Consider the following 27,019-nt stretch of genomic DNA (forward strand, 5'->3'; position numbering starts at 1 on the left):
AGGGATAGCACGGCCACCATCCTCGACAAAGTCAAGTAGGTAGGTAGGATAGACAACGCGCTACCCCTTACCTCTACGGTTTCGTCGTAATACTATACCGACGACGACGACGACGACGACGACGACGACGACGATGATGACGACCATGCAAAACAAGCCCTACATCCTCACGGGTCTCCACCCGTAGATGTGTTGTAACGCTGTTTGCACGCTTTTCTCGAATGCTACGTCCCGCATGATCTCTCAAAGCGAACGAAAATAAGGAGTAGCGCGCACTGGCGCTTCGTCCCCACTTCGATGCGAACGCTCACTTTTCAGGGAAGATCGCTCCCTCACATAATTTAATCTACTTCCACTTTGGACAATTCATCCGCGGGAATGATCCCCGGAGGGAGAAGAGGACAGAGGGGAGGAGAGAGAGAGAGAGAGAGGGGGGAAGAGAAAGGAAGAGAGAGAAACGGAACGGTACACACGTATCCTCGCTAACATTCTCTGTGTGTTGTATCTCTGACCTCTGAAACGAGAGATTCTCCTTGCGACAGGGAAACCCCGAGGTCTCGACAATAGCATCTCCGACTTTGTTCGTTCGTTCGTTTATTCGTTTATGCAGCACCGGTGTACACGTTGCTGCGTTACACGGTACAGCCGCTTGTTACATAATACTCGTGACAAATCCCGAGCTGCCGGAATTGCGGATTAATGAACGGTCTCGTTATGTGTGACGCGAGCCAGCCTTGTTTATCGGCGAGCGATTCTGTCGAGGAGCGATATGGCCGCCTTGGAAATCGATAGCCATTAGCGTGCTCGCGTACATCCGTACGCACGCTTCGTACGACAGGCGGACTACGCGGCGCATAAAACACGCACACACGTACGTCCTTCAGGAAGGACATCCTAACGACGCCGAACGGAAGCAGGGGCGCGCGGCTTGCGCATAGGTAAAGCTGTGTTCGCGGCGGACGGAGTATATATGTGTATGTGTGTAACCGACAGGTCTTCCTCCTCGCGATGAACACCGCGCGGGGAAAACTTTAAATGCACGTTCGGCCGACTTGTCGTACTTCCGCGAGTGCGAGCCAATTTAAGTTAATTCGTCGCGATGACGACCGCGGTTACCTCGCGAACTCCGTTGGGGTAGTCGAGAAGAACCGCGGAAGAGAGTCTGAAGAATATCAGCCCGAGATCCTTCGCGTTTCTTTCGCCGCCGATGCGAGGTGAACTACTTTCTTCGGCCTTATATTCTGGAATTGTGTGTCTTCTAACGCTCACATGAGGGGAGAAAAAAGGTGTATCATATCGGGCTGCTTCAAATTCTGTCGGTAACCTGATACCACGAAAGAGGCCGGGGTAGAGAGCGAGAGAGCGAGAGAGCGAGAGAGAGAGAGAGAGAGAGAGAGCCCTAAAGTTCGGCCATTTCTCTTGGGAGAATACGATATTCCTCGCACGAAGAAACGGAAGTAATAAAAGCGCGGTCAATATCGGAAGAGATCCAATCAGCAAACGCGTCTTTATCACCATTTGCCTCGTCTTATTCAAGCATACTATCTTTCTCTCCGTCTCTCCCTCTCTTTCTCTCTTTCTCTCTCTCTCTCTTTCTCTCTTTCTGGTTCTCTCTCCATCTCTCGTTCACCGTGACGATCGGTTAACTGTAATGACTTTCTGCCTTTCTCCCTTTAAAAACCGCCAATGCTCCGATTTTCCGTCCGCGCAGGTCTTCATTTCCATGCCTTCATTTCCCATAGGAGAATCGCTTCTGGCAGTTAATGAGGCGCATGTAATTTCTACTCGCGGTAAGATAGCCCTTTCCGTGCGGTGAAATTGAAAATAGCTTTCGTGTATAAATTCGAAATGAATATAAATTTTATAAACAATATACGCGCGAGCGGGAAACTGCGGGTGAACGAACGCGCGGGAACAAGCTTTCTCACTTTGAGCAAATTTACGTAATATCGCTGCACGACAGAAGAAAGAGTTTCCGGCCGGCCCCATTAGTACTTTTTAACATAAACGCGCGCGCCCGCGCATAACGCTATGAACGGTTACTTCGGGATACGGCTGTAACGACTGCATAATGAGCTACAAGATATCTATACTCTCCGTAGGAGATTCATCGAAATTCTAATTCTAATTTAAATTCTAATTCTAATTCCGAACCTCTAATTCTTTCAATTTCAATCTCCAACATTCTCCATTCGCAGGATCCTCTATTTCGAAATAAAGGAACGGAATATTAATAATGTCCGCAACGTCGATCGCCAGAATGACTCGTGCTTTCGTCTGCACAATTGAAGTCCGCGCCAGTGAGAAACAGCACGATCGCCGAGACGAGATTTCTCTCGCGAGATCGGTCCTTGGAATCATCTCGTCGCAGCGGCCGACGAGGGTGATACACGGTTTCTCGTGCATGGAGCGAGTTTCGGTTTCGCCTCGAGTCCGACCGGTCAAGTAATCTTAATTGTTTTACGCGCAGGTTCTCTTCTTGCGGGTCAAGAGTTAAGCGTTCATTTTCGAGGGAGCCCGTTCCGACAAGGTAGACACGGTTAGAAGCAGAGAGAAGGGTCGGATATCCTCTTTGCGACGAACACAGTTCTCATTCCGCACTTTTTTCTCTCTTCGGCCATCCCCCCCCCTCTCTCTCTCTCTGTCTCTCTCTTTCGTCGACTACCGACGGCTTTCATCCAATTTTCCCTTGTCTTGAGAAGAAGCCGCCGAGTTTCCAGCGCGCGGCCGGCCACCACCGCCTCCACCGCCTGCGCTTAAATGGAAGTGCTCTCCCGTGCGACGTTCGACAGACCCGCGAGACCCATTGTCGGCCTCGAGATTGACAGAGTCCCGAACAATCACGCGTCCATCGCGCAGTGATTTCCCGTAAAGGTGCGTCCCTACGAGCCCATCGCGCTGCCCAAGGCGATATTAAACCGGCTCCCCCGTTTCCTCGACGCACGCACCATCTGCTTCATCACCCCCGCCGCCGCCGGTCACACCCGGTCGAGCGTTACCCGTCCCTGCCGAACTCGAGCGTTATAGCCTGCGATTACTCCGCAGCCTGACGCAATAACAACTCACTCGACGACACCGCGGTCGACGAGATGGTCGACGCGCGAGAAAGCGTCACAGCCACACACAGGAGAAGCCGTCGGCAGACTCCTCCTCCGGAGGCAATCCCGACGAAGTTATCCAAGTGCGTCTCATTCGCGTCGCATTTCGCTGCACGTTCCCGGTAGGTGCGGCTTGCTTGCGCCTTGTAGCGCGACCTTGGTAAGAATCCGCCGGGATGAAGGAGAGCGCGCCGGCGACGTTTCCCACGAGCAAGCACGTCGTCCACGACAACGTAGTCGTTTCAAGTTAATGCAACCGCCCCCGCCGGGCTCGTATCATTTCCGTGCACTTCATGGCGCCGGCAACGTATTACCGCGCGTGGTCGGTCGGCCAGCCAGCCAGCCAGCCAGCCAGCCAGCCAGCCAGCCAGTCGTTCGGTCGGGGATGGACGGCGGGATGACCGGCAGCCGACGGCTCGGTAAACCCCCAGCTCGACGGAAAAGTTCGACCGCAGGGCCCGCCGGCAAACTGCATCGAACTCGAAATTACTTGGCGACGCTCGCGAGCGCGCCAGCCAGCCAAACAGCCAGCCAACCAACGAGGATTCACTTTGCGCGCTAACGGGCTGCTAGTTGAGAGACCGTGGTGTATTATGTTACCTGTTATGTTATGCGCTTAAAGGGGATACCGACGAGCGCGCAATCTCGTGCAAATAAAGACCAGCGCCGTTGCGAATGGACGGACGGACGGACGGACGGATGGAGGTTACGTTTAATTATGGCTCAACCGAGGTCCCTCGACCGCATGTCCCCTTTCCACAAGTGGAATCGGGAGCGTCGTTCAAACGGGGGTAGATATAGCCGGCGCGACCCAGTCGGCGACGCGGTTAGACCAACTTGCTGTTTGCCGTTTGCGATAACTCAAATTTCCGGCCGCGACTTCGACGACGCAACGAACGAGCCGAGCTGTAAATTATACGTCTTACCTGGCGAGACCGCGCCAATGACGCGCAGGCAATTTTCCACGGCCGATCGATAACTACGGCGCGTCGAAGCTCGTCTACACGCGTCCCGACCTCATCACCTACCGGAATAATCGGCTGTGTGGGGTTTATCTTCGCGGATTACCGAAGCTTGCTTCCTCTCTCTCTCTCTCTCTCTCTCTCTTGCGCGCGCGCGCGCGCATGATCGAGCACGCTGCTTATCCTCGTCCGCGAGGAGGAGAGGTCGGGCCGAGAGTTACAATCAACTTTTAATGAATATTTATGACGCGCCGGCCGGCGGAAATTGCCTCGCTCATTGAGTTAAAACCGCAGACAATAGGGCTTATTTGGCGCTTCCACACGCGCCGCGTATCCTCCGACCAGCGGACTCCGAGCATGCGACGTCGCGAACGAGACGTGTTGCCGCCACGACGAAAAGTTGTCGACGCAGGAGTTCGCGAGGGGAAGCGGGAGGAAATGTGCCGACGCGTACCTGCGGAGTTACGGGACCGCGGCGGAAACGGAGGAGGACGTGGACGCTGGAGCCGCGAGGAATTATGCGCCGCGCGGAATTATCATCGTGAAATATTCAGCGACTTGAAATAAATTTCCTAGAATTCTCCGAGATATATATATATATATATATATATGTATATATATATCCGCGCTGTATCGCGGCTGTATTTCTCGCGAGGGAGAACGACAATTTTTGGGAAACGTAGCTCAATGTGCTCCCAAAGCGAACGTACATGTGTGTGCGTGCGCGCGCGCGCGCATGTGTGTATGTGTGTGTGTGTGTGTGGTGTGTGCGCGCATTTATAAGAGAGGTGTCGGGTAAGGTTCTTACGGAATTTCAAAATCTCGACGGAACTTCTCGGGTAACCAATTATTACGGCTATTAAAAGTTCAATCACGATGGGAGGTATTAACCTCGAGATTTCGAGACGCCCTTAAATTGGGCCTTTTCGCTCCTTGATTGCGATATTTTTCCGAAATTGAATGAAATCAGAGAAACACGCCCGTGCTCTGAAAGGAACACTTCGCGATCCCTTCTCTCCTCGCGGTTTCTCTCGCAATAAATACATGGACGGAACTCGTGGCTGACACGAGCCTTGGGTTAATTTCAGCCCCGGTCTTTCCTGTTCAGCTGAGCCGCTCTTAAATCGGACTTTTCCCTCTTTTAATCACAGTACTTTTCCCATTTCAACGAGACTCGCCGGGAAGCAACGATCCTCGAGAACGAACATTTTGCGATCCCCTCTCTCACGGTTCCTCTCGGAATAAATGCATAAATGAAACACGCGGCTGTCCTAACCCCCGTGCGAATCCGCTCCAATCTCCCCTACCTGTTTTCGCACGATCGATCGATATCACCTTCGCGACAGTAATTAGGATCGAATACATCGGCGCACAGTCTCGGGAGGCTACGCCAATATCTAAATCCTGCAGCGAAGGACATATAGGATGACATGTATCCGGTTAATAGCGTGCGTGGGAGCGTATTCAAGTGAGAGAGGGAGAGGGAGAGAGAGAGAGAGAGAGAGAGAGAGGGAGGATGCGACTGGCGTCGACGAGCTCGCCGGCGCACCTCGGGAGACAACGCGTTCGTGCGAGGGAAAGGGTTGAATGCGAAATGTCACGGTGCGTCTGGCTGCGCGCGCGATACGGCCGACTGCCGCGGAGCGAATTTTCCCGACGGCCGGGCGCACTGTGCGACACAGAACGAGAGAGAGAGAGAGAGAACAGAGAGAGAGAGAGAGAGAGAGAGAGAGAGAGAGAGAGAGCCGCGATACGGCCGCGTGCGTGTCCCCGCGAACAAAGTAGGCGTGAGGGTGTGCGTAACAATAGCCGAGCGCGCGCACGTCCCGATCTCGCGAGATGAACTTTTGACGAACGAAGATAGAGCATCCGGGCGTGGAGGCGCGGCGAAAGATAACGCACGTTTGCTTTACGACGCTATGCGACGCGGACACGGCGCGTGTTGTTTCATCCGTGCACACTTTCTTTTCCTCTCTTTCTCTTCTCCCCTGGCTGCCTGACGAGAGCTCTATCTATCTATTTATCTATCTATCTATCTCTTTCCACCGGATTCTGACGGGTTCATGAAATCGCGTCCTCGTCTCACCGGGAATACGTCTGATCGATCGAGATAACGAAGGACGCGGCTGATTCGGTGATGCTTTACATGCGCATGAAGGATTCACGGTATCCCTCTCGATCGGATTGTACAGAAATGCGCCTCGCCAGAGAGTATCGGATAAGACCCGAGAAAGTCAGACAGCGATCGAACGGATTAAGGGTTCAGCACATTTCGCACGTCGCGAGTCTGTGATCCTCCACGACTGACCCGCCGACCTCATCGACCTACAAGCGCTCGTGTGACGTCAGTCTTTATTTTCGCCAGTGTCGCGGTGAAATGGAGTGAACTCTTTTTTTTTTATGTCATCGGATTGCGCTTTTGTTTCGACGGCGTAACGGCCGTCTCTCCATGGTGGACGGATTTATTCGCACGACAACGAGATTCGCGCTACATATAGTTGGTGTGTGTGTGTATATATATATATATATATATGTACATGTGCACGTGTACGCGGTGTCAGTTAAGTATTCAAATGTCATCAAGCATCTAAACACAAATATCTGCAACCGTAGCCAGGCGTAATTTAATAGCGATGTGATTTAATGATGCATCTTTAATACCGAGTGCGAGCACGCTCTCTCTGTGTCTCTCTCTCTCTCTCTCTCTCTCTCTCTCTCTCTCTCTCTCTCTCTCTCTCTCTCTCTCTCTCTCTCTCTCTCTCTCTCTCTCGCGGTTCGACACACGACGACTGCCGCTCGCGTGTTCTACATGACGATTACCCTACCTATATAAGCAGATTTGCATAGCAGAGCAATATCTGGAATTTTGTGCCAAAGTGACAGCTAAATCCACTAATATCCGCCAACATGTTAATATGATTTGTAACTCTCTCCTGCGCACATGTGCGCCGCGGATAAAGCCGTGCTGAATCCACACTCGGCCGTCGATATGTCTGCCCTGTTAATATCATTATTAGTATTATTATTGAATAAGCGAAGATACATGCATCGGAAGAGCGTATGCGTGTACGGCAGGTGAGGCGGGCACGCAGTTTCCCGCGATGTGGGTTAATCTATTTAAGATCCACGAATTTCGGTGTCCTTTGTGACATTCACGCAGGCGCGTGCTCGTAACACATTCACTCACACACACACACACACACACACACACACACACATATGCGAACTCGGAGCGGGGTAAAAGGATAATTGCCGGACCGACCGAAGGCGCACCGTTTGCTTTCTTTTTGCGAACTTCATCGTACCGCTGGCTGGCTTTTATAGGTTCGTTAAAATCCCGTACGAGAGCAAATGTGATCGCACGCTCGCTCCGGACAAATTATCGCGACCGATTTGTCGCGCGTGAAAAAATCAACATTAACATATGGCGCTGCCGATCGTTCGTCCGACTTCTCTCGCTACATGTCTCTACAAATTCTCCCCCCTCCTCCCTCCCCTGGTAAATCCACGGGGAGCCGCGCCACTTGAGGAGGAAGATTTGACGCAAGTGCAATCGCCGATTAATCTGCGCGCGCGCGCGATTAATCGTTCATTAAGCTTCCACACTCAGTGTCCGATAAGCGCGCTCGCGCGACGGCCGATAAGCGTGCGCGATTCATTCCGGTGGAGCTAATAAGTCTGGCCGAGATCAAAAAGATAGCGACGGTAACGTAACGCCGTCGCGTTTCAAAGGGTTAAACGTCGCGGCGACATTACGGTTGCATTAATTAACCGGGCATGGCAGACTTATCGCTAATGAAACTGCCGCTTGATTAAGATGCAAACGAGACAGAGAGAATGATAGAGAGAGAGAGAGAGAGAGAGAGAGAGAGAGAGAGAGAGAGAGAGAGAGAGAGAGAGAGAAGGAGAGACACTCCTGGCGTACGCGCACGTCGGCTTGTCCTCTCGTTTTCGCCCCGCGACTCGCTCGGACTCGCTTCACCAGACGGTGAACATGCATCTCACCACGTCTCGTCCGGTCTCGCCACGACGGGCCTTCCTCCGGCGCGCGATTGCGAGTCCATAAATCTCAATCCGTAAACTCAAACACCGCCGGAATTGCAAATCGTAAGTAACAAACTGCGGCGCAAAGACCCGCGGCATCACAACGAGGACGTCGTTGGTAGCCGCCACTGCTCTTTGAAGCGAGAGCCGAGAATGCGGGGTAAGGCGCACGTAGCCGAACCTCACCACCGTCGCCGCCATCACCGCCACCACCGTCGCCGTCGTCGTCGCCGTCGCCGTCGCTGTCGTCCCCTCGCCGTGCTCCCCTCATCGCGCCTTTGTCAATATTAGGTTTCCCCGTGATTACGTAATAAAGTAAACGTCGTTTTAACCCCTTTAGTCGGCGCTATCGACCGCCGCTCGAATTAGTTCGGTGCAAGTCATGTAAATTAGTCTCGAGCCGTAACTCAGGGGGTGGAAATTGGGGAAGGTGGCGGCGGCGGAGGCAACGTCGGAGGAGGCAAGGCAGCCTTATTGCCGGTGGCGACGGGTTAGAATGCCTGAAATATTACTCCGGCAATCGGGTTGTCGGCGGCGGCGGCGGCGGCGGCGGCGACGGCGGCGGCGGCGGCGACGGCGGCGGCGGCGGCGGCGGTGGTGGCGGTGGAGGCGGTGGAGGCGGCGGTGGTGATGGCGGTGGTGGCGGTGGCAGTGGCGGTGGTGGTGGTCGCTGCGCGATTAAGCGAGTTTCTTTCTCTCGGAATGGAAGGCGTCCCCGAGGTGAACGAGACAGCGAGAGGGAAGGAGAGAGAATGCGAGAGCGAATGGGAGGGTGCGATCAAATTGCGACGGCGGTCCCACATTCGCGCGCCGCGAATGAATTATTCACACGAATAACTTCTCGCGATCCGCGAAGTATCAAATTTCCTTGCGCGAGGCAAGGATGTGCGCGAGGTTTATGCTTTAATCATGATTTCCAGACGAGTCCTTCGCCCGCGCTCACGGCTGTTCCTGAGACGTGCGGGGAGACAACGAGCGTGAGACGCTTTGTTTCCGCGTGGCGGGGAACATGAGAGAGAAGGAGAGAGGGGGTGGGAGATAGATATAGAGAGAGAGAGAGAGAGAGAGAAAGAGAGAGGAAGAGAAATCCCGTCCTGGCTGTACTTCACTTATGATAAGAGCGTTACGTGCGATCGAATCGGCGGAGGAGAAAATCCGCGTATCCGGCAAAAGACCAGACTCCCTCGGCGAGGATTGAAAACCTCGTGTGGATACCGCGGCTGGTGGCGCGAGGTTTCCCTCTCGAGCGGAGTGGCGCGCTTCCTAGTTGCATGTGGGTTATCGAAACTTGCGGTGTTTCCGTCCGTAACACGGAGTCTACGCGATAAGAGCGCATGAAACGCGGTATAACTCAATTTTGAGCAAATGGATACTCGGCGGTTCCTCTCTCTCTCTCTCTCTCGTCCGGGATAGGCTTCATCAAACGTCCAAAGAGAGGGAGAGAGAGAGAGAGTCGTCGTTTCTCGACTTCCTTCACACGAGATCCGCCGCTCCGACTGTTCGTCTCGTGTCTCTCCTGTGCCCGCCGTGCGTAAACGTCACGCCGCGCATCGATTGCGCGCGAACGCAACAACGATAATTGTCGAAAAGCAGCAAGACACCACAAAATACGCAAAATACGAACGAAATCCTCGTTTCACCTCGGAGTGCGCGCTTTATCCGCGAATAAATCTACGATAACGTTGAAATTACGGTCAGTTGTGGTATATGAGGCGTATGCATGCACACCCCGTAATTCTATAATCGGTTGTGAATTATTAAGCGGAAGTAAAACCGCGGGGGCCGAGTAGTAATCTGCGAGGATTTTGCCGGGAGTGAACGGGAGGACAGAAATTGGTTTTCATTAATTGCAGTACGCGCGCTTGTCGCGGGAAAATCGTTGCCAAAGGAGACGAAAATGTCACGGCTCCGTCCGTTTCATCCATAAACGTCATTACGAAGCAGGTTAGTGGCGAAAGAGAGAGGAGGCGAGAGAGACAAAGTGAGAGTGTGAGGGATGTGGATTGCGTCTGTTGCTCCGCTTAACGTAATCCCGCAGTCTGACGAGTTCGCGTCGAACGTCCTCCGTTTCGTTTTTCCTCAGCGTCATTCTCGCGAATAATTGTGACTCGTAAGCGAACGTGCGCGAGTCATCCCCGAAAATACGGAAAAGACGGAAAACAAGCGACCCCGGATATTTTTCGTTCACGCGACTTGCTACGTTTATGTACCGTGCCGAGTCGCGTCGCGTCGTAAATCGATGAACTTCCGTAATTCACGGTTCCTACAAATACTATCGCTGAAGCTCGATGACTGCATGCATGTATGTGTGTATGTGTGTGTGTGTGTGTGCGTGTGTGCGTGTGTGCGTGCACGCGCGCGTATGCACGGATAACATTTGCCACGACTTACGGGGCGCACACGGCATCCGCAAAACCATCGTTCGCGGTCACTTTGCGCCGTTATCGACGATCGCCTTACTCACGTCTATAAATTCTCGGTCACGTCGCGCACACCTCCACGTATAACCGGGCGTGCGCGAGCGCGACGACGCGCGTTTGAATCCGTTTTTCCTGGCGCTCGAGGTTCGGCGCACCCGGGGCGCAAAATTTCTCGCGCATCGACTGGAAAATTCAGAGGACGCGCGAAATGGAGTACGACGTTTCCGGGCATAAAGCGGGTGCGCGGAAAAACGAAAAACGAGAGAGAGAGAGAGAGAGAGAGAGAGAGAGAAAGAGAGAAAGAGAGAGGACCAGGAGGGATATAAATATTAATTCCGCCGTCGTAGCGAGCTTAACCCATCGATGTGAAAACCACTCGCATTATCCAGCGAGAAGGCGCGAGATAGAAAGAGAAAAAAAGAAAGGGAGAAGGAAAAGAGAAGAACAAGCGAGAGCGAAGGAGGGGGAGGGGCGGTGCCCGACATTTTAATATTATTCGCCAGCACACTCCGTGCGAGTCGCGGCGACAATTTTCGGAATAACTTCGATTTCTCTCCGCTCCGCTTGCGGAGCGGAGCAGAAAACGCGGGACTCGATGATGTATCGCTTTATAACAAAGAGGATTTATCAACGTCAATTTGGCGTGCGGGAAGGTACGCGTCTTGTGGCCGGCGACCCGCTATAACGAAGAAACGACGGCGGCGGTCGAGGGTGTAGCCGAGCGGTTAATTTCGCTTGCACCGTTATCGCGGGGACGTTAGAACAACGAGCGGGGTTAATTAATTGCGGCCCTTTTTTAATTTGTCTCGCTAGACACCGGGATTACCGCGAAATTTTTAAACCGATACGTCCGCTCGGTCCTGGCGGAAGCGCCAAATTGCTCGATATCTCGTTGAAACGCGACAACGCAGCGTCGTGGAAATTTCTCGAACTCGAGCGAGTTGTCTTGCACGACGACGATAAATGAGATGTACACAGTCCCTATCTCCCTTTCTCTCCCTCTTTCTCTCTCTCTCTCTCTCTCTCTCTCTCTCTCTCTCTCTCTCTTTCCGGGAGAGACTCGAGAAACCGATATAAAAAGGAAAATCACGTTCCGTAGGACATGAGAAGTTGAAAATACGTATCGACTGGATGTCAATTAATTTAGCGGGTTAAACCGAGTTTATACGCCCGATCTGGAACGACCGCTCCCTCGAGCGAAGATGTGACTTAAAGAATTCGCGCTGAGCTGGAAAAGGTCCTCGGCCGCGCATTGCTAAGTCACCTCGCGAAACATTTGAATCATCGTGAAAAAGAGCGCGCAAGATGGGACGCAAGATTAATTGTCCCCGCTCTAAATTAAATTATTCACTTTGTTATGGTGCTTGAGCTATCGCGCGGCAAGATACATGGCGCGTGATAAAGTAGTAAGAGCGCGAGAAAAGAATCGCGCTAGAAAGAGAAAGAGAGAGTAGCATGAGAGCAGAGAGCGTTAGAGAAGAGGAGAACGGGAGAAACAGAACGGAGAGGAAGAAAGAGACATAGAGACAGAGAGACAGAGAGAGAGAGAGAGAGAGAGAGAGAGAGAGAGAGAGAGAGAGAGAAGGGTAGGATTAATGAGAAGGGAAAGTTTATGATCCTACGCTTAAAATTCGTCGCGTTGCTTACGCGGAGGAGAGTGTTTGCGTTACAAACGCATGCGCGAAGCTCACGTAGAAACGCCTCTGAAAAGACTCTCGGATTCGGTGCATATCTCACTCGGGGTCGCGCATTTTCCGTCTAGACGGATTCATCATACGTGTCTCTCTCTCTCTCTCTCTCTCTCTTTCTCTTGTTCAATTTAACGCGCGCACTATATATATACACGTCATGACAACGACTCGCGTCATCACCTCGGCAAGAGCCGGATTGAAAGCTCTCGAATTAATCGCGGCAGATTCGATCGCACGCTTCACACATTACAGACCGTGGCTTCTCTCCATTCTGCGCGAGGTTTATATTCGATCGGTTCAGTTTTAGCAACGAGCGAGTCGTGAGACGCGCGTCCCGATGAATATATCCGCACATGATGATATCTGCACATGCGAAATGAAACGTCCCTCGGCCGCGCGCTCGGACGCGTTACTCATGCGACGAATGAAATAATTTTCAGTCAGCCCGCTGGAGGTGAAGATAATTGGCGCGAACCAGCCGCTGTCGGCCGGCAAGAGATACGAGTTGGTCTGCACAACTTCCGGCTCCAGGCCAGCGGCCGTCGTCACCTGGTGGAGAAATGGTCAGCGCTTAGTGGATTCCAAGGAGGCGGTAAGTGTGTTCTCGACGGGACAATTTTCGTTCTCACGCGAGAACGAGCGTGCCCGACGTACATCTCGTCTCGTCTCGCTATTCCCGGATCGCGCGTAAAAGTCGAAGCGGCGGCCTCTTAAACAAGAGAGATCGTCGACTACTTCCACCGATACACGCGGCCTGGCTCTCTCGTCAACGCTTTAATAAACGGCTCCAGTGCGCGTTAACGGATGTACACGCTCGTGGGATTAGATTATAATTCTTCTCGACGACGACGCACGAAGGAAATGTTATCTCGCCGGCGCGGGCGGCACGGAGCGGTAGCGTTTAAACGAGCGTTTCGTTCAACCAAAGCGAACGACGCGCGCGCACGAAAAAGAGAGAGAGAGAGAGAGAGAGAGAGAGAGAGAGAGAGAGAGAGAGAGAGAGAGAACGCCGAGAACGCGAGCACAGTAGTTTTCGAATTGACCGGCCACTTGGCCGTCTCTCTTTCTCGCCCGATACATTAAAAGCGCATCTATCACGAGCCGGAAAGCTTCGCGCTGTTCGTGCCTGAACGTCCGCGATTTCCCCCGCACACATTGTCGCCGCATCGTCCTGGGCTCGCTCGAGATACGCCTCCGTATGAAACACGAGAAAGAGAGATAGAGAACGAGAGACTCTCTTTCTCTCGTTCTCTATCTCTCTTTCTCTTCTTCGCTGTTCGAATCTCATTTGTATTCGACCCTTTCCCCCGACGTTAAGGGCCGTTCGGAAACGCGTGCTTGTCGTACGGACGCGCACACACGCGCAGACGCACAAACACGAGCGTCGACCGAGAAACGTCCGCTTCTTTCGCTGAGAACTCGCGCATATTTGCGATTATTATCTCAATCGCATGTTTGCGTTCGGTATCGGATTAATCACCGTGACAACGCATTAGCGAAAGACGACGATTAATCTCCCGCTCGCGCTCGCGCACGAGCGAGTGTTGAGCCGGCTGATTGACACGTGTCTCCTAATTTCATCGCACACCGAGACTGCAATTTCCACGTTCAATTTCCGCGGATCAAGCGACGGCGCGCAAGCGGAGGGGGAAGAAAGTGAAAAAGAGAAGACGAAGACGCGCGCAACCGCGCAGCCGATTACGTGATTGACTGCCGCACACGGCGGCGACGTTTACGATGCGGGGATTACGTTTAATTGATGGGAGAAATGCGACTGTCTTTAAACGATGTCGCGCCGCTCGATACCGCGCGCGGCTCGATATCGGGATAGCCGCGAGAATACGAGGAGACGCGCCAAGTAATAACGAGGCAATAACGACTCGCGACCAGCGCGATAAATCTCTACTTGCAAAATTGCCAGTGGACGATATTATTATTATTAACGCTCCGCGCCGTGCTATCACTCGTCGAGCGTCATCCGTCGAAACTGTTTATTATCGTCGATTTTTCTCGTGCACTGTTCCACTCGTCGTCGTTCTTCGTTTCGCGCAATTTATCGACTGTATTTTTCGCGATCGTATTTGGAAGACTTTTATAATTCTTCAAAACGGAACGGGGTAGTCTTTCGCGGCGCGAGCGTTAGCGCGAGACTGAGCAATAATACGTTAATTAACAATCTAAGAATCAATTTCATCAGTTGCGCGGAAGGTGGAGGGGAACGTGGAAAATGGAACGACGGTATGTCGGCCAGCTCTCGCGAGCCAATTATTTACTGCACGATTGGGATGTTCCGTTCGCAGCGCGGAAGTCTCTTCAGATAAACCGTGTATTGATTCGCTGTAGAATTGAAAATGAAACAATATGAAAAAAAGCTAAAAAAATGCTTTAACGGTATTACTGTCGAAACGCGCGGGCGCGCGCGCGTACGCACGGGATGCCCTGACAGGAAACGAGTGAAGCTTAACATTTCATCGTTACGGAATTAATCAACGTTATTAAAATAAGGAAACGTGTTGGAAAAAATCGATAAATCTAATTACGGACTGCGTCCAGAATAAAGAATATCCCGCTGAGGCGATTACGATAATACTTGATCTATGGGAATTTTCGTGCGCTCTCTCTCTCTCTCTCTCTCTCTCTCTCTCTCTCTCTCTCTCTCTCTCTCTCTCTCTGTCTCTTTCTCCTGCTGTCACCCTCAATTCATTAATTCATTCGATTTCATTTTGAGCGCGGTGCGCGCGCGGAATAAATTCCGATTTAACGTAAATCGAACGTTCTAGCCGAGCGCGCGCCGTTTCTGTCGCGGGAGAAAACGGATGAAGGTATTTCGTATACAAAGCAAACAAACGTCAATGGGAACGCGGATTAGCAACGAAATGAAAGAACGTACTTTCGAATAAATTGACCCGTTGTCGGGCGAAATCGAGCATCGGCGCTGTTTATTCTACATCGATTCCTCCCTGCCGGTGCTCCGATAAAACACACCGGGTGGTATACAGGAAAACGCGTCACGCCGGGTCTGCGCATCGGATCCACTGCGTTTTCATCCGCACTTAAGACGACGACGTAAATATTTACCGCGGATGGATTAAGGGCGGCGACGGCGGCGGCGACGGCGACGACGACGGCAGTGACGACAACAACGACGACGACGATGACGAAGGGTCCGTGTGCGCGGCACAGGAAAAATATTGTTTCAAAGTCGATACTCGTGCAACGCGACGCAACACTGGAGATTGTTTCGCCGCTTACGTAAGAAAGTTAAACAGAAGCGACGGTCGAAGGAAAATACCACGAGACGTTCGTTATAATCCAATCTGCGCACGCGACGGAAAGTTGACCGCGTCTCATCTCATTCTTCCTGCAATCGCGCAGTTGGGCGACTTCCCAGAGACGTGATGCTTCGAGTCGAAATTTCGATCCTGCAAATTCCTTCGAACTTGATGAATCGCAACGGAGAACCTCGGCATATAACACTGCGCAAGCTATTGTCCTATCTCGCTGCAGCAAATAGCTGTTTGCCTCTCCGTGTGGAGAGTGTTAATGAAAGATCCGGTTCGGAATTATTTCATGTTCGATTATCTCGATATTCGCCATTCGTGCTGAATCTGTATTCTTGACTACAATAAGCAGTCTATTAATTATGTAACTTGTACAGGAAGTCCCGACGGTGTCGCGGCGCGATTACACGGTCGCACGTTCGCATATGTAGCGCACAGGCTGCGAGTACACACACACACACACACACACCACACCAAACACACACACACACACACAAACACACACACACACACACACACACATCGTAACGTCCCGAAAACGAGATCGCACTCCGGAATATTTTTCCCCGCTCGAATCGCCTGTGAAATTGCAGCAATTACATTAATCGATCCGACCCGCGGGCGCGCGCGGGCACGACCGGAAATATATTTTTAATGGATAGCGCATCTCATTTCGTAATTATCTTCGCGCGGGCCAGCGCGGCGCAGCGCGCTGCACGACGCGAAGCTATCCCGCCATCGGAATGAAATTAGAGCGTGCCTGCCTCCGTTGATTTATTTCCCGGCAAGACGCGAAATTTATTATTCGCGCTCGCCCGGCCGCGTTCCGCCTCGCGATTATTTTTTAATCGCGCGACATGACGCCGGCAGAAGAGAGAGAGAGAGAGAGAGAGAGAGAGAGAGAGAGAGAGAGAGAGAGAGAGAGAGAGAGAGAGAGAGAGAGAGAGCTGGCCGCATCCAGGCGCGCTCGCGCGAGATTGAAGGCTGCTCGGCTGCGCGTGTCCACTTTTTCAAATGTCACAGGGCAAGTTGAAAAACCGCGCAGTGGGACATTTTGAGGTTTTATCAGCTATTTTGCTTTATTTCGGGCGCAAGGAAATGAGTAATGAGAAACGATGCATTTTTCCGGCAACGTCGCTCGCTCTCTCGCGCGCACGTGACGCGTCGTTACGTTCGTCGCGCGAGGAGTATGAAACGCGCTGCCGGGTTCAATCGATCCGGGCGAGCTTTTGTCGAAGTTCGAATGTTTAATTTTTGCAGACTGCGTCCTGTAAAACCCGGGGAATATTATGCGGAATCCATATTCGCGATCGCGGGTTCAATTTTTCCTAATGCCCGCTTGCTTTCGCATAGCGCGACGACGCAAAGCGGTAGACGCGCATATTTCGCGCTTTTAATGCGCGCACGCGAAAAAGGCCGCGAGACGAGCGGAGGATATCATCGCTCGCGCTTCGTTCGCTCGCCGTGAGCTTGCTTGCCTTGTAAGGTCGGAGGGCGGCGGAGGGTCGTGTCTCTCGCGAACTGCGCGAGCGATAGTCTTCGGGATTTATTCTGTTCCGAAAATCGAGCCGGAAGCGGGGGCGAATGTTAACTTTTCCACGCGCTTTTACTTGGAAATGACGACCAGACGCGGAAAAATACAGAATAATCTTGCGCCGTCAATTTTAATGTCCGAGCGAGCGAGCGAGCGAGAGAGAAAGAGCGGGGGGGGGTGGAGGGTGAGAAAAAAATCGCCAGATGCAAATTTCGCGCAGGGCTTTCTCTGCCCCTCGATATTTCAGACGGAGAATAATGGTATTTGTTCAGACAACAGTGGAAAAAGAGAATTCTCATGCGCGTGTTTCGCAGCCGCCGCGTCGCTGATCGATCGTCATAAAAATAACGCAACGCCGTCCTCCCTCCCTCTTTTGACGGTGTGCCACACCTCTCCCCCTCGCGGGTGATCGAAATCTACGCGCGAAAAAAAAATTCGCCCTCACACTTTCTTGCCGAACGACACGTGTTATTTACTCGCGACCGGCGTTCACCGTTATCAATCGACGGGTCGCTATTTACCGGGAGCTAACGGGCAAATAACTGATTTACCGAAAAGGCGGCTTTGCCCGGCTTTTGCAACTACCCACGCGCCCACGTACACGCAACCGCCCGCCCGCATACACACACACACACACACACACACACACACACACACAGATACGCGCGAAGCGGATCCTCCGATTGCACCGGGTCGGACGAGAGATAAATTTCGGCGACCGTATCAACAGAGAGCAGTTAGCCGGCCACTCGACGTAGCGGTCGTCCATTAAGGCATCGATTCGCCTTAATTGCAAACGCGAATCCGCTCGCGCGCGCGGACGCGCGCCGCGGTATTCGGATTTAAATTATTCGTCGCCTAACGACGCTTTTACCGAGGCTCTGCGACAGCGGGCCCGCGATAACGATAATTCACGCACCACCACCAGCATCATCTATACTACCACGCCGACGACGACGCCGACGACGACGACGACGACGACGACGACGACGACGACGACGACGACGATGTCGCACACGTGCGGCTCGACGGAGCATCCCCACATATATATACACGTGCGCGACGAGCGCGTTCAAGCGAGAGAGACGCAGCCTTATTTTACGACCGCTTTAAGGAACTGCGAGCTGTTCGGCGGTCGCCGGCGGCTCGCAAATTACGTTGAGTGCGCGGCCCGACGGTGTAAATCGAATCAGAAGACCCTGTCGGCGCGACTTTCCGCGTGGGTGCGCGGCCGATCTCTGCGGAGAATGAGGGAGAGCCGTCTGCGAACGACTTTTTCCGCGGTGAGAGGGAATCGATCGATCGTCGTCGTCAACAACGACGACGACGACGACGACGACGACTCCGGGCGATGAGGACGATGAACTGACGCGCTGTCGGCCGGCGAATGAAAAGTTGAAGGAAATCTTCCGAGCACACGCGCGCTCTGGGACTATCTACCGTCCGCGCGCGCTTCTTCTTCCAACGCGGTCGCGTAAACCCGCGGAAGCCGGCGAGAGTCAGCCACTCACCTACCCACCTAAAAACACTAGCTATCGGCAGCGGGTAGGTAACACGTATACCTTGAATAATTCAATAAAACCCGACCCGTAATGACGGGCCGACCCTGAAGGATAAGAGGCCGCTTCTTCGTGGTTAGAAAATAGGCCGGGCGGTGTGCGAGAAGAGGGTAACGAGAGATTGATCGGAAACTTCGACCGTGGTTAGCGAGCGGATCCTCGCTAAGGTGATTGGATAGGAGCGAGAGAGGGCGAGGGTGATAGATACGCTTTTAATATATGGGGCGAACAATGCGTCGTCGGCGCGACGCAGCGTGTCGGTACGACACACGACGCGATAGGACGGGGACGCGATGCGGAGACGCTGAGAGCGCGGCCGCTTCAACGAAGGGGAAAAAAGGTAAAGAGAAAGGAAGCGGGGACGGTTCGGAGAAGGAAGAGAAGGAGGCGGCGGTGGCGGCGATGGCGGGCCGATGGTGAACGTTATCATAATGTTGTTACAGACCTCCGTCGATGGGAACACGACCACCAGCGTTTTATCTTTCATGGCGACGAAAGCGGACGCAGGCAGACACTTGTCGTGTCAAGCTGAAAATCGAATCATGAGAACCGCACCGATGGAGGACGGCTGGGTGCTCCAGATACAATGTAAGCTCATAAACGACGCCCGGGCGTCGACTCCCGCCGACGCGACGGAGGAAGGAAGCGCGCCGCTGACGCGCTCTTTCCTTATTTATTCAGACGCGCGGCAATCCGCTCGATTTTGACGGTTTATCCGAAGGTCGTGATTCGCAGACACGCCGGAGACGCAGATCCAGCTCGGCACGTCGCTCAATCCGAACGCGATACGTGAGGGCACGGACGTCTACTTCGACTGCCTCATACAGGCCGAGCCGTCAGTCTACAAAGTGGAATGGCGGCATCAGGTAAGTTGGAGTCTGCCTTCTTCCGTGAAGGGGAATGACGGATCGTGCTCCGTCGAATTTCCCCGACTTTTCGGTCGTCAAAATACCAAACCAGGTCACTCCGGCGACTGGTGTCGCCGGTTTCGATAAAAAGTTTAATCCAAAGTTTCTCCAAAATTACCGTAGCTTTATCCTGCCGTAGCGATATCCGTAGCTGTTTTTCATAATCTGGTGAAATGGTGGGTTCGTTTTCCCGATTAGAGAAAGCCGTATTTCTCTCTCGTGCGATTTGTTTCTCCAACGTTGCGCGAATATTTCGATTTTCTTCGTCGGGGAGAGGAGCAAGCTGATATTCGAGACCGGTACGATTTGCTCTTTTCGGATTAACACGCCACGCTTGCCACGTTGATTCCAACGAATTAGCTCGATAATGCAAATGAAGTTTGAGTCGCCAGAGAGACGTGACAAATAAACGCGATTCGCATACATTTCGCCGGGCCACGCGAGCGCTGCTCTATGTGGGAAAGTGTTAATCCAACCGGGGGGATTCCGAGACGTGAACGAAAGAGATAGTCGGCGCCGCAAGTCGACAGCGCGAAATTCCGCTGTTTAAACTTCATTTACTCGGGAGTACTCCTAGCGTCCAGACTCGCTGGCTAACTTCATCAGGCGGCATACCGCGCGATCGGCTTGGAACGACCCCACTCCGACCTATAACGCGAAACAACCACCAACAACTAGGCACAACAACATCCACCTCGACCAGAAAGTACCTCCGGGAGATCTTGCGCGAAAATTTTCCGCCCGTTCCCTCTCTCTCTCTCTCCCTCCCTCTCTCTCTCTCTCTCTCTCTCTCTCTCTCTCTCTCTCTCTCTCTCTCTCTCTCTCTCTCTCTCTCTCTCTCTCTCTCTCTCTCTCTCTCTCTCTCTCGTGAAAAAGCCCTCGCGAGAAGAGCGATCGAGCGATCGATGGGTGAGGGGATAAATGGATCTCAGCGCGCGAACGAATCGCGGGCGCGACAAGTTCTAAAATCCGAAGGTCGTAAACAGATTGGCCTTTCGGCGACTAACAAGCTCGATTATGCCTGCCTGCCTACGCTCGCTCGCTCGCTCGCTCCTGACACGCAAGAACGAGACTTCGCGTTAAGACCGAATATAAACTTGGGCGCTCCGAGGCATCAAACTTTTATAATAACTTCCGTGTCACCCTAAACAACCCCTCGGTTGCTGCTCCCTTCGTTTTCTTTCTCTCTTTCTCTCTCTTCCTCCCTCTCTCTCTCTCTCCCCCCCCTCTCTCTCTCTCTCTCTCTCTCTCTCATCGTCGTCAACGATGAGAACGGTGCCTGCATAGTTAGAGAGCTTTCCTTATTCATACGCACACACACACACACACACACACACACACACACACACACACACACACATATATATATATATATACGCACAGAGAGAGAAACGCGAGCGCGTGTCGGCACACAGGATAATAATCCTCGCGCTCCAGCGAGACTGACGGGTTCAATCTAGCGGCGAGGAGGCGCCAATTACAATGTTTCTTCTCTAGGGCAAGGCGCTTCATCATAACATCACGCAGGGCATCATAATCAGCAACCAGAGTCTGGTGCTGCAGGGAGTCGATCGTAAAAGCGCCGGCAATTACACGTGCGTGGGATATAACACCGAGGGCGACGGCGAGAGTTCGCCGTTTTATCTCAACGTGATGTGTACGTATCCTCTCTATCTCTCTCTCTCTCTCTTTATCTCTCTCTCTCTCTCTCTCTCTTTATCTCTCTCTCTCTCTCTCTCTCTCTCTCTTTTCTGTTTCTCTTTTTCTATCTCATCACCCTTTGCGTTTCGTCCGCGTTCTCAGTCTCTACCTTTCTCTCTGGTGCGTCCGACGCGGAGGATATTTTCTACGGCAACACGCGCGGACGCTGAAAACTGAGGATCGCGCGGGGATCGCGCGGAAAATGAAACGCACGGAAACATGATTTTACGCGGCACCCGTTAATTTCCAAACGTTGATAGCAACGATGCATGAAACAACGACCTGTATATTTTAAAAATATGCGCTCACCCGGTCCGAACGCAACGCTGCTGGCTTTTTAGTAAATTTCGACGCGGCGAGGTATTGTTATGGTGATTTAACACACATTAATAGCCCCGGGATTTAATTAAAAAAATATTTGAGAGGATATTTTTTTTTTTTTTTTTTTTTTTTTGGAAATGTTTGAGGAATGTGCGTCAAGCTCGTCATGCTTTAATTACGTGCGAGTTGCGCGTGTAATTCCGCCGGCGATTTTTCGGATTTATCCATCTGAGAAAAAGGTGCCGTTGTTTAACACCAGCACGGCCACGACGACGACGACGACGACGACGACGACGACGACGACGACGACGACGACGACGCGTCCACTTTAATCCTCCCGATAATGAACTAACAAAATCCTTCCTGGGAAAGAAGCGTTTATATTGAAAGAGGGAGGATATTTCTAAAAGGGAAGATACCTTTTGCAGTCTTCCAGCGTATAATGGAATATATAATCGGATTGTCGCGGATTAATTCGTCGATCGCATTATTCAAATGCCGATTGAATCCGCTCGGTAACAATTAAACGCTCGCTCAAATGATCCGTCGCGTTAAGAAGCGGGCGAGCGGCAAACGCGAACGCTCGCGACACAGCCGCGCGCTGTATCGCGCGACGGAGGCGCCGACAATAACGTAACGGCTAACGCATACGCATCTCATCCGATCGGCTTTATTAATAGCGGATTACAATGGACGAAGACTTCGAATTTCCCCGGTAAATCTGCAATATTGTGAAATTTTCATTCCAATCGCGTGCGCGCTCATGAACATCTCTCATCGCGCGTGGCCGTGTAACGAGTGCTGCCGGCTGTTTGCTCGGCATTTTGCGCGCGTAGATTATCGGACGCGAAATATCGAAATATTTCGAAATATTTCGAGATCGCGATAGTTTTGTTAATCAATATTTGAATTTATTCGGGGAGCCGCTGCGAATGGCAATGGGCATTCGGGGCGGACGGCTTTCCCGCGCTGTGTGCGTATTACAGCGAGAAATTGCCGCCACTTTCGCTCCCGTTTTTAACACTCATTACAATTTTCATGGCTGAAAATTATAATGAGCGCGTTATTAACCTAATAATATTCATACGCTTGGTTATGAAAGAAAACAACTAAAATCAATGGATTTGAAATAAGGTTTCTGGTTTTAATTTAATTGTCGAGCCTCGCGAGCTTTTTCACGCTAAAGTTATATCGTTCGGCCGTTTATGAAATAGAAAGATGAAAAAGGGAAATAATGAACATATTGACACGAGCTTTGAGGAGAACGATTCTTTTTTCTTTTTATTTAGATTTAAATTTAGCCACCTCACACACAATAGAATTGTATAATATCGGAAATTAAAATATTTATGGAAATTAAATCTCCCTCGTTGTCGGGGGCAGTCGAACAGCAGTTTTCACATGAATTCGTGGGAGTAATTGGAAAATGTGATTTCGGATATTATGGTGCATTATCGGGTTGTTAAATATTGAAGATAAAAATGATCTTGACAGGCTTGTCATTAAGTGTGCCCGTTCATCTGCCTGTTCTCCTGTCTCTATCTCTGTACTAATTATTCATGGACAGTATAAAAATGGCAATTGCGACACGGCAAATGACACTTCTCGTGCATCCCCCCCCCCCCCGTGTGGAGGAATTAATCGCGGCCAGAAATTTTCTTGCGTTCTCGGGCAGCAGGTGGTAAAAACTCGTGTTTCCGGCGCTCTCGAGAACGTGAGAGAAATTTACGAGCCGCGGCGAAGCCAGCGCGGTTATTGTCCGCGACCCAATTATTATTTATCGATAACCGAACGGCATCGACTTTCGTGATCCGCAGTCGCGCCCACGTGCAAGCCGAACCAGACCAAGGTCCACGGCGTGGCGAAGCAGGAGAAGGCGAATATATCCTGCCAAGTGGATGCGAATCCGCCGGAAGTGCAATTCCGTTGGACCTTCAATAATTCCGCCGAGAGTATCGACGTGGCGGCGGGGCACATCGCCCGCGCCGGCACATCCTCCATCGTCTCGTACACGCCGATGACGGAATTAGATTACGGCACGTTACTCTGCTGGGCCAGCAATCGCATCGGGCATCAACAAGTGCCCTGCGTCTATCACATCATACCGGCGGGTAAGGTATCTCTCTCCGTATCGCCGTGACCGCCGTTTCGTATTCGCGAAGACGCCGCGAATCGACCTGATCGACTGACCAGGGTGCATGTTCGGCCGGAAGGGCGGGGAAGGGCTCGTCAACCGCGAAAGAGCTACGAAAATTATGGCGGCGGGATAGCTACGTATTGCCGAGCATCGATCGCCGCCGACGATCGGCTCTGACCCGTGGAAAAAAATATTTTTTTCTCGTTCATTTTTTCCTGCCTTCTTTTAATTCGTCCCGGTCGTTTCTCGCGGTGGAGAAGAGAGAAGTTCGCCGCAAAAGAAGGGAAAAGACACACGAGTCTCGGGGGCGACTTTCCGACGGCCGTCTCTCGTCGGAAGCTTTCCAGAAGATCCAGGCGCGTGCACGTTCCTCGCACGCAAAATGAATTTCGATTCACCGATTCGTCTTTTTTTTTTTCCCCCTCGCCAATTAGCGGAGTTAACAATAAGACAAGCGGCGGCACGGCGGTCTTAACTCTTCCGGCGAGCATTGAAACTTTATGCTGATTCGGAGGATCGGAATATTGTTCCGGGTCTCCAAAGTTCCGCGTTTACGTAATTGAATAACTAATTCGGGTTCTTAGTGCAAAATTGGAAAGACGTGCGGCGCGTGTGATTAGAATAAATTATTCAATTAAGCGGACGCGAAATCCCGAGCGGCGCTCGGGATCGTGCAGTCAAAATTCCAACAGCTGCGATATTATAAAAAAGAGAAAAAGGCTTCAATTAATCGCGCGTGTAATATGCAGGGAAATTACGATTCATCCTGAAATATCGAATAATCCTCAAAGCGCGGATAAAAATCACGTCCGCGTCGCAGCGTGCGACGTTGTCGCACAAAGAACCCGGACAATTATTCCCCTCTATCAAGTTTCTCGAAGCGCATTACTGAAAATGCGGGGCGAAGGAGGGGGAGGGGGTGGGAACGCCGGTATCGTGAAAGGGAGCGCTTGTTTTTCATTTGATCCAACTTAGAAAATCCGCACAAGTCTAACGGAGAACGGTGCACAGCGTCGCCGTCATTGTTCCACCGTCGCCGCCGTGTACCCGCATATTGATGCTCGTGTTACCAATTAATTGTCATTCCCGGGACACGCTATCGAATCGCCGCGGCGCAAAGGAAACGAGTGCGCGCGTGAGCGCAAAATACAAAAACGCTCGTGGCGCGCTCGGGATATAAGAGAAAATAGCTTTTGCCTCTCTCACACACACACAACATAGAGAGACACACATGCACACGCGCACGCATATCGTCGCGAACCCGACGCGGTTAAGATAAAAAGGGGATGAAACGGTGGCAAACCGACGAGGCCGCGAAATGGTAGCAGGTGTCCGGCGCAATGATTTTTCAGCGACCATAAACGCGAGAACAACTCGTGTCGCGCATGTTCTCCCCTATTTCCTTTTCTTTATTTCTCGAGCGCAATACGCCGTACTCTCCGCGTTTTCGGACGCGAGCCCCGTCGCCCGTGCTGCTCGCCAGCCGCAAAGTGCAAGCGCCAGCTAATACGTTTAACAGGAAAAACTAGACGAACGTGTATATCGTTACAGTCGACCCCGGTTACAAGTAGCTCGTACGTGCCAACACACCGTGAACCGGATTTACAGGGCAACTATCACGCCCTGATTCGCGGGTGTCGGCCAGCCGACAGAAACGACGACACGCCGCCGTCGTGCAAGTAACCGCGCGACCCCTTTTCTCCTCGCTCTCGTCCACGCGACAGACAAAGAGTCGGACAAAGAGACATCGTAGTCTCTCTCGAAAATACCGATACGAGTGATATACGCTCGCTCGGTATTGGCCGGCCGATGTTAATTCATTTATCCCCGCAATTCGATTGACCCGCAGCGCCGGATGGAGAGACAGGCAAATATTTCAATCCGGCGTCGTCCGGCGGCGTTGAACCTTTCAAAAATAACGGTTATTTAAAACATTGCAACAAATTTGCTATCCAGCAGTCGGTTCAGCAGGAGGAGCAGGACAGCTGAAAATAAAAATAAAAAATAAAGTCTGCATATAACCGTCTGGATGTATTTTTGATATCGTCAATTTGTGTAATTGCGCGACGCGGTACGTAGAAACCAATTTTGTATTTCTATTTCAAGCGATTCCCAGCCGAGTGACCGGCGCTATTATCCTTCTCTAATCGTCTCATTGTTCTCCTCATTTATTCACCGTCTTATCACCGATCTTCCGGTGCGGGAGCACGTCGATCGCCCTCGAGGAAAGGGCATCGCGGGGTCGCGGGATCGCGTTCGCGGTGAACTCCATTCGGTTTCGCCGGCTCGCCTGCCTCTGCAAGAGAAAGGTGGCCGCGGCGACGTTATCGCGACTTCTCGCGCGTTCATTACGAGCTGTTACGAGCGCGAATAGCTCCGTGCACGCGGCGCATTTTAAAAGCCAGACGAACGTTATCCCTGACAGGCCGACCGGACATGGTTCACAATTGCACGACCTCGAACACGTCGACCAATTCGTTCTCGGTGCGATGCGCGGAGGGCTTCAACGGCGGCCTGCCGCAGTCCTTTCTGCTGGAAGTGCGCGAGAGCAACACCCAGGAGTTGCGTGCCAACCTGACGTCGCCGGTGCCGCGCTTCAGCGTCACTCAGCTGGAGTCGGGCGCCCTTTATCAGGCTTGCATCTACGCCTACAACGACAAGGGTCGCAGCGAAGCCATGGTGGTGCAGGCCGGCACTCTCCGGCTACCGGAGAAGCAATTGACGTCCGAGTCAGGTGAGCGCGCCGCACTTCTTGCCCCGCCCTTGTCGTGGAACTCACGACAAGATCAAGCGCGGCGACACACGGCGACGCGGTTGTCGATGAAACGCGATATTCGGCAGACTGGTCCCCAGACTAGTAGACGCGACGGCTAGACTATGTTTGTATATATATATATATATATATATATATATCTCGAGCGCTCGCGAGCCCGAGTAAATTGATACTAATTCGATGTCCGCGAAAATGCTCACGAGTGGTGTTAACGAAGTTTCCGAAGGAGTTTGATAGCTTCAACGAGTTCCGGCGTACTTGGAAGTTCCACGACGAAGCATTACCCCGAGAAGGCTATCAGCCTGCACAAGGCGCACACTTTACCCCCCGCGCGAACTCTTCCGTTCGTTCTCGCAAAGTAAAAAATTCTTTATCGCCGGAATTCGGTGATATCGCGTTTCCAACAGCGAGATTATCGCCGATGAAAAATGCCAATTTTCGAAGAACAAAAATAGAGAACTTAATTAGCTCGATGAAATTCCACAGAACGGATAAAATTCTATTTTCGTATTTTATCGAAAAAAAGAACGATTAATTAAATCTCTCTTTTTCTGTTTTTTTCTTTTTCTCTCCCTCCCTCTCCCTCTCTC

The 27,019-nt window shown here is 52.0% G+C and overlaps 1 protein-coding gene across 2 annotated transcripts in view; it reads left to right on the plus strand.

The window, feature by feature from the left end:
- LOC105192346 (neural cell adhesion molecule 1) overlaps nucleotides 1–27,019 on the plus strand; it is a 234,846-nt gene that overhangs the window by 202,093 nt on the left and 5,734 nt on the right. For both annotated transcript variants that reach the window (XM_025301626.1, XM_025301628.1), the window contains exons 6-11: nucleotides 12,656–12,807; nucleotides 19,033–19,177; nucleotides 19,325–19,455; nucleotides 20,995–21,154; nucleotides 23,337–23,630; nucleotides 26,082–26,390. In XM_025301626.1, the coding sequence (XP_025157411.1) occupies nucleotides 12,656–12,807; nucleotides 19,033–19,177; nucleotides 19,325–19,455; nucleotides 20,995–21,154; nucleotides 23,337–23,630; nucleotides 26,082–26,390 (1,191 nt within the window). The remainder of the gene's footprint in view (nucleotides 1–12,655; nucleotides 12,808–19,032; nucleotides 19,178–19,324; nucleotides 19,456–20,994; nucleotides 21,155–23,336; nucleotides 23,631–26,081; nucleotides 26,391–27,019) is intronic.

Source organism: Harpegnathos saltator, unplaced genomic scaffold, assembly GCF_003227715.2.
Source record: "Harpegnathos saltator strain DR-91 unplaced genomic scaffold, Hsal_v8.6 scaffold434, whole genome shotgun sequence".
In the NCBI taxonomy this organism is placed as follows: Eukaryota; Metazoa; Arthropoda; class Insecta; order Hymenoptera; family Formicidae; genus Harpegnathos; species Harpegnathos saltator.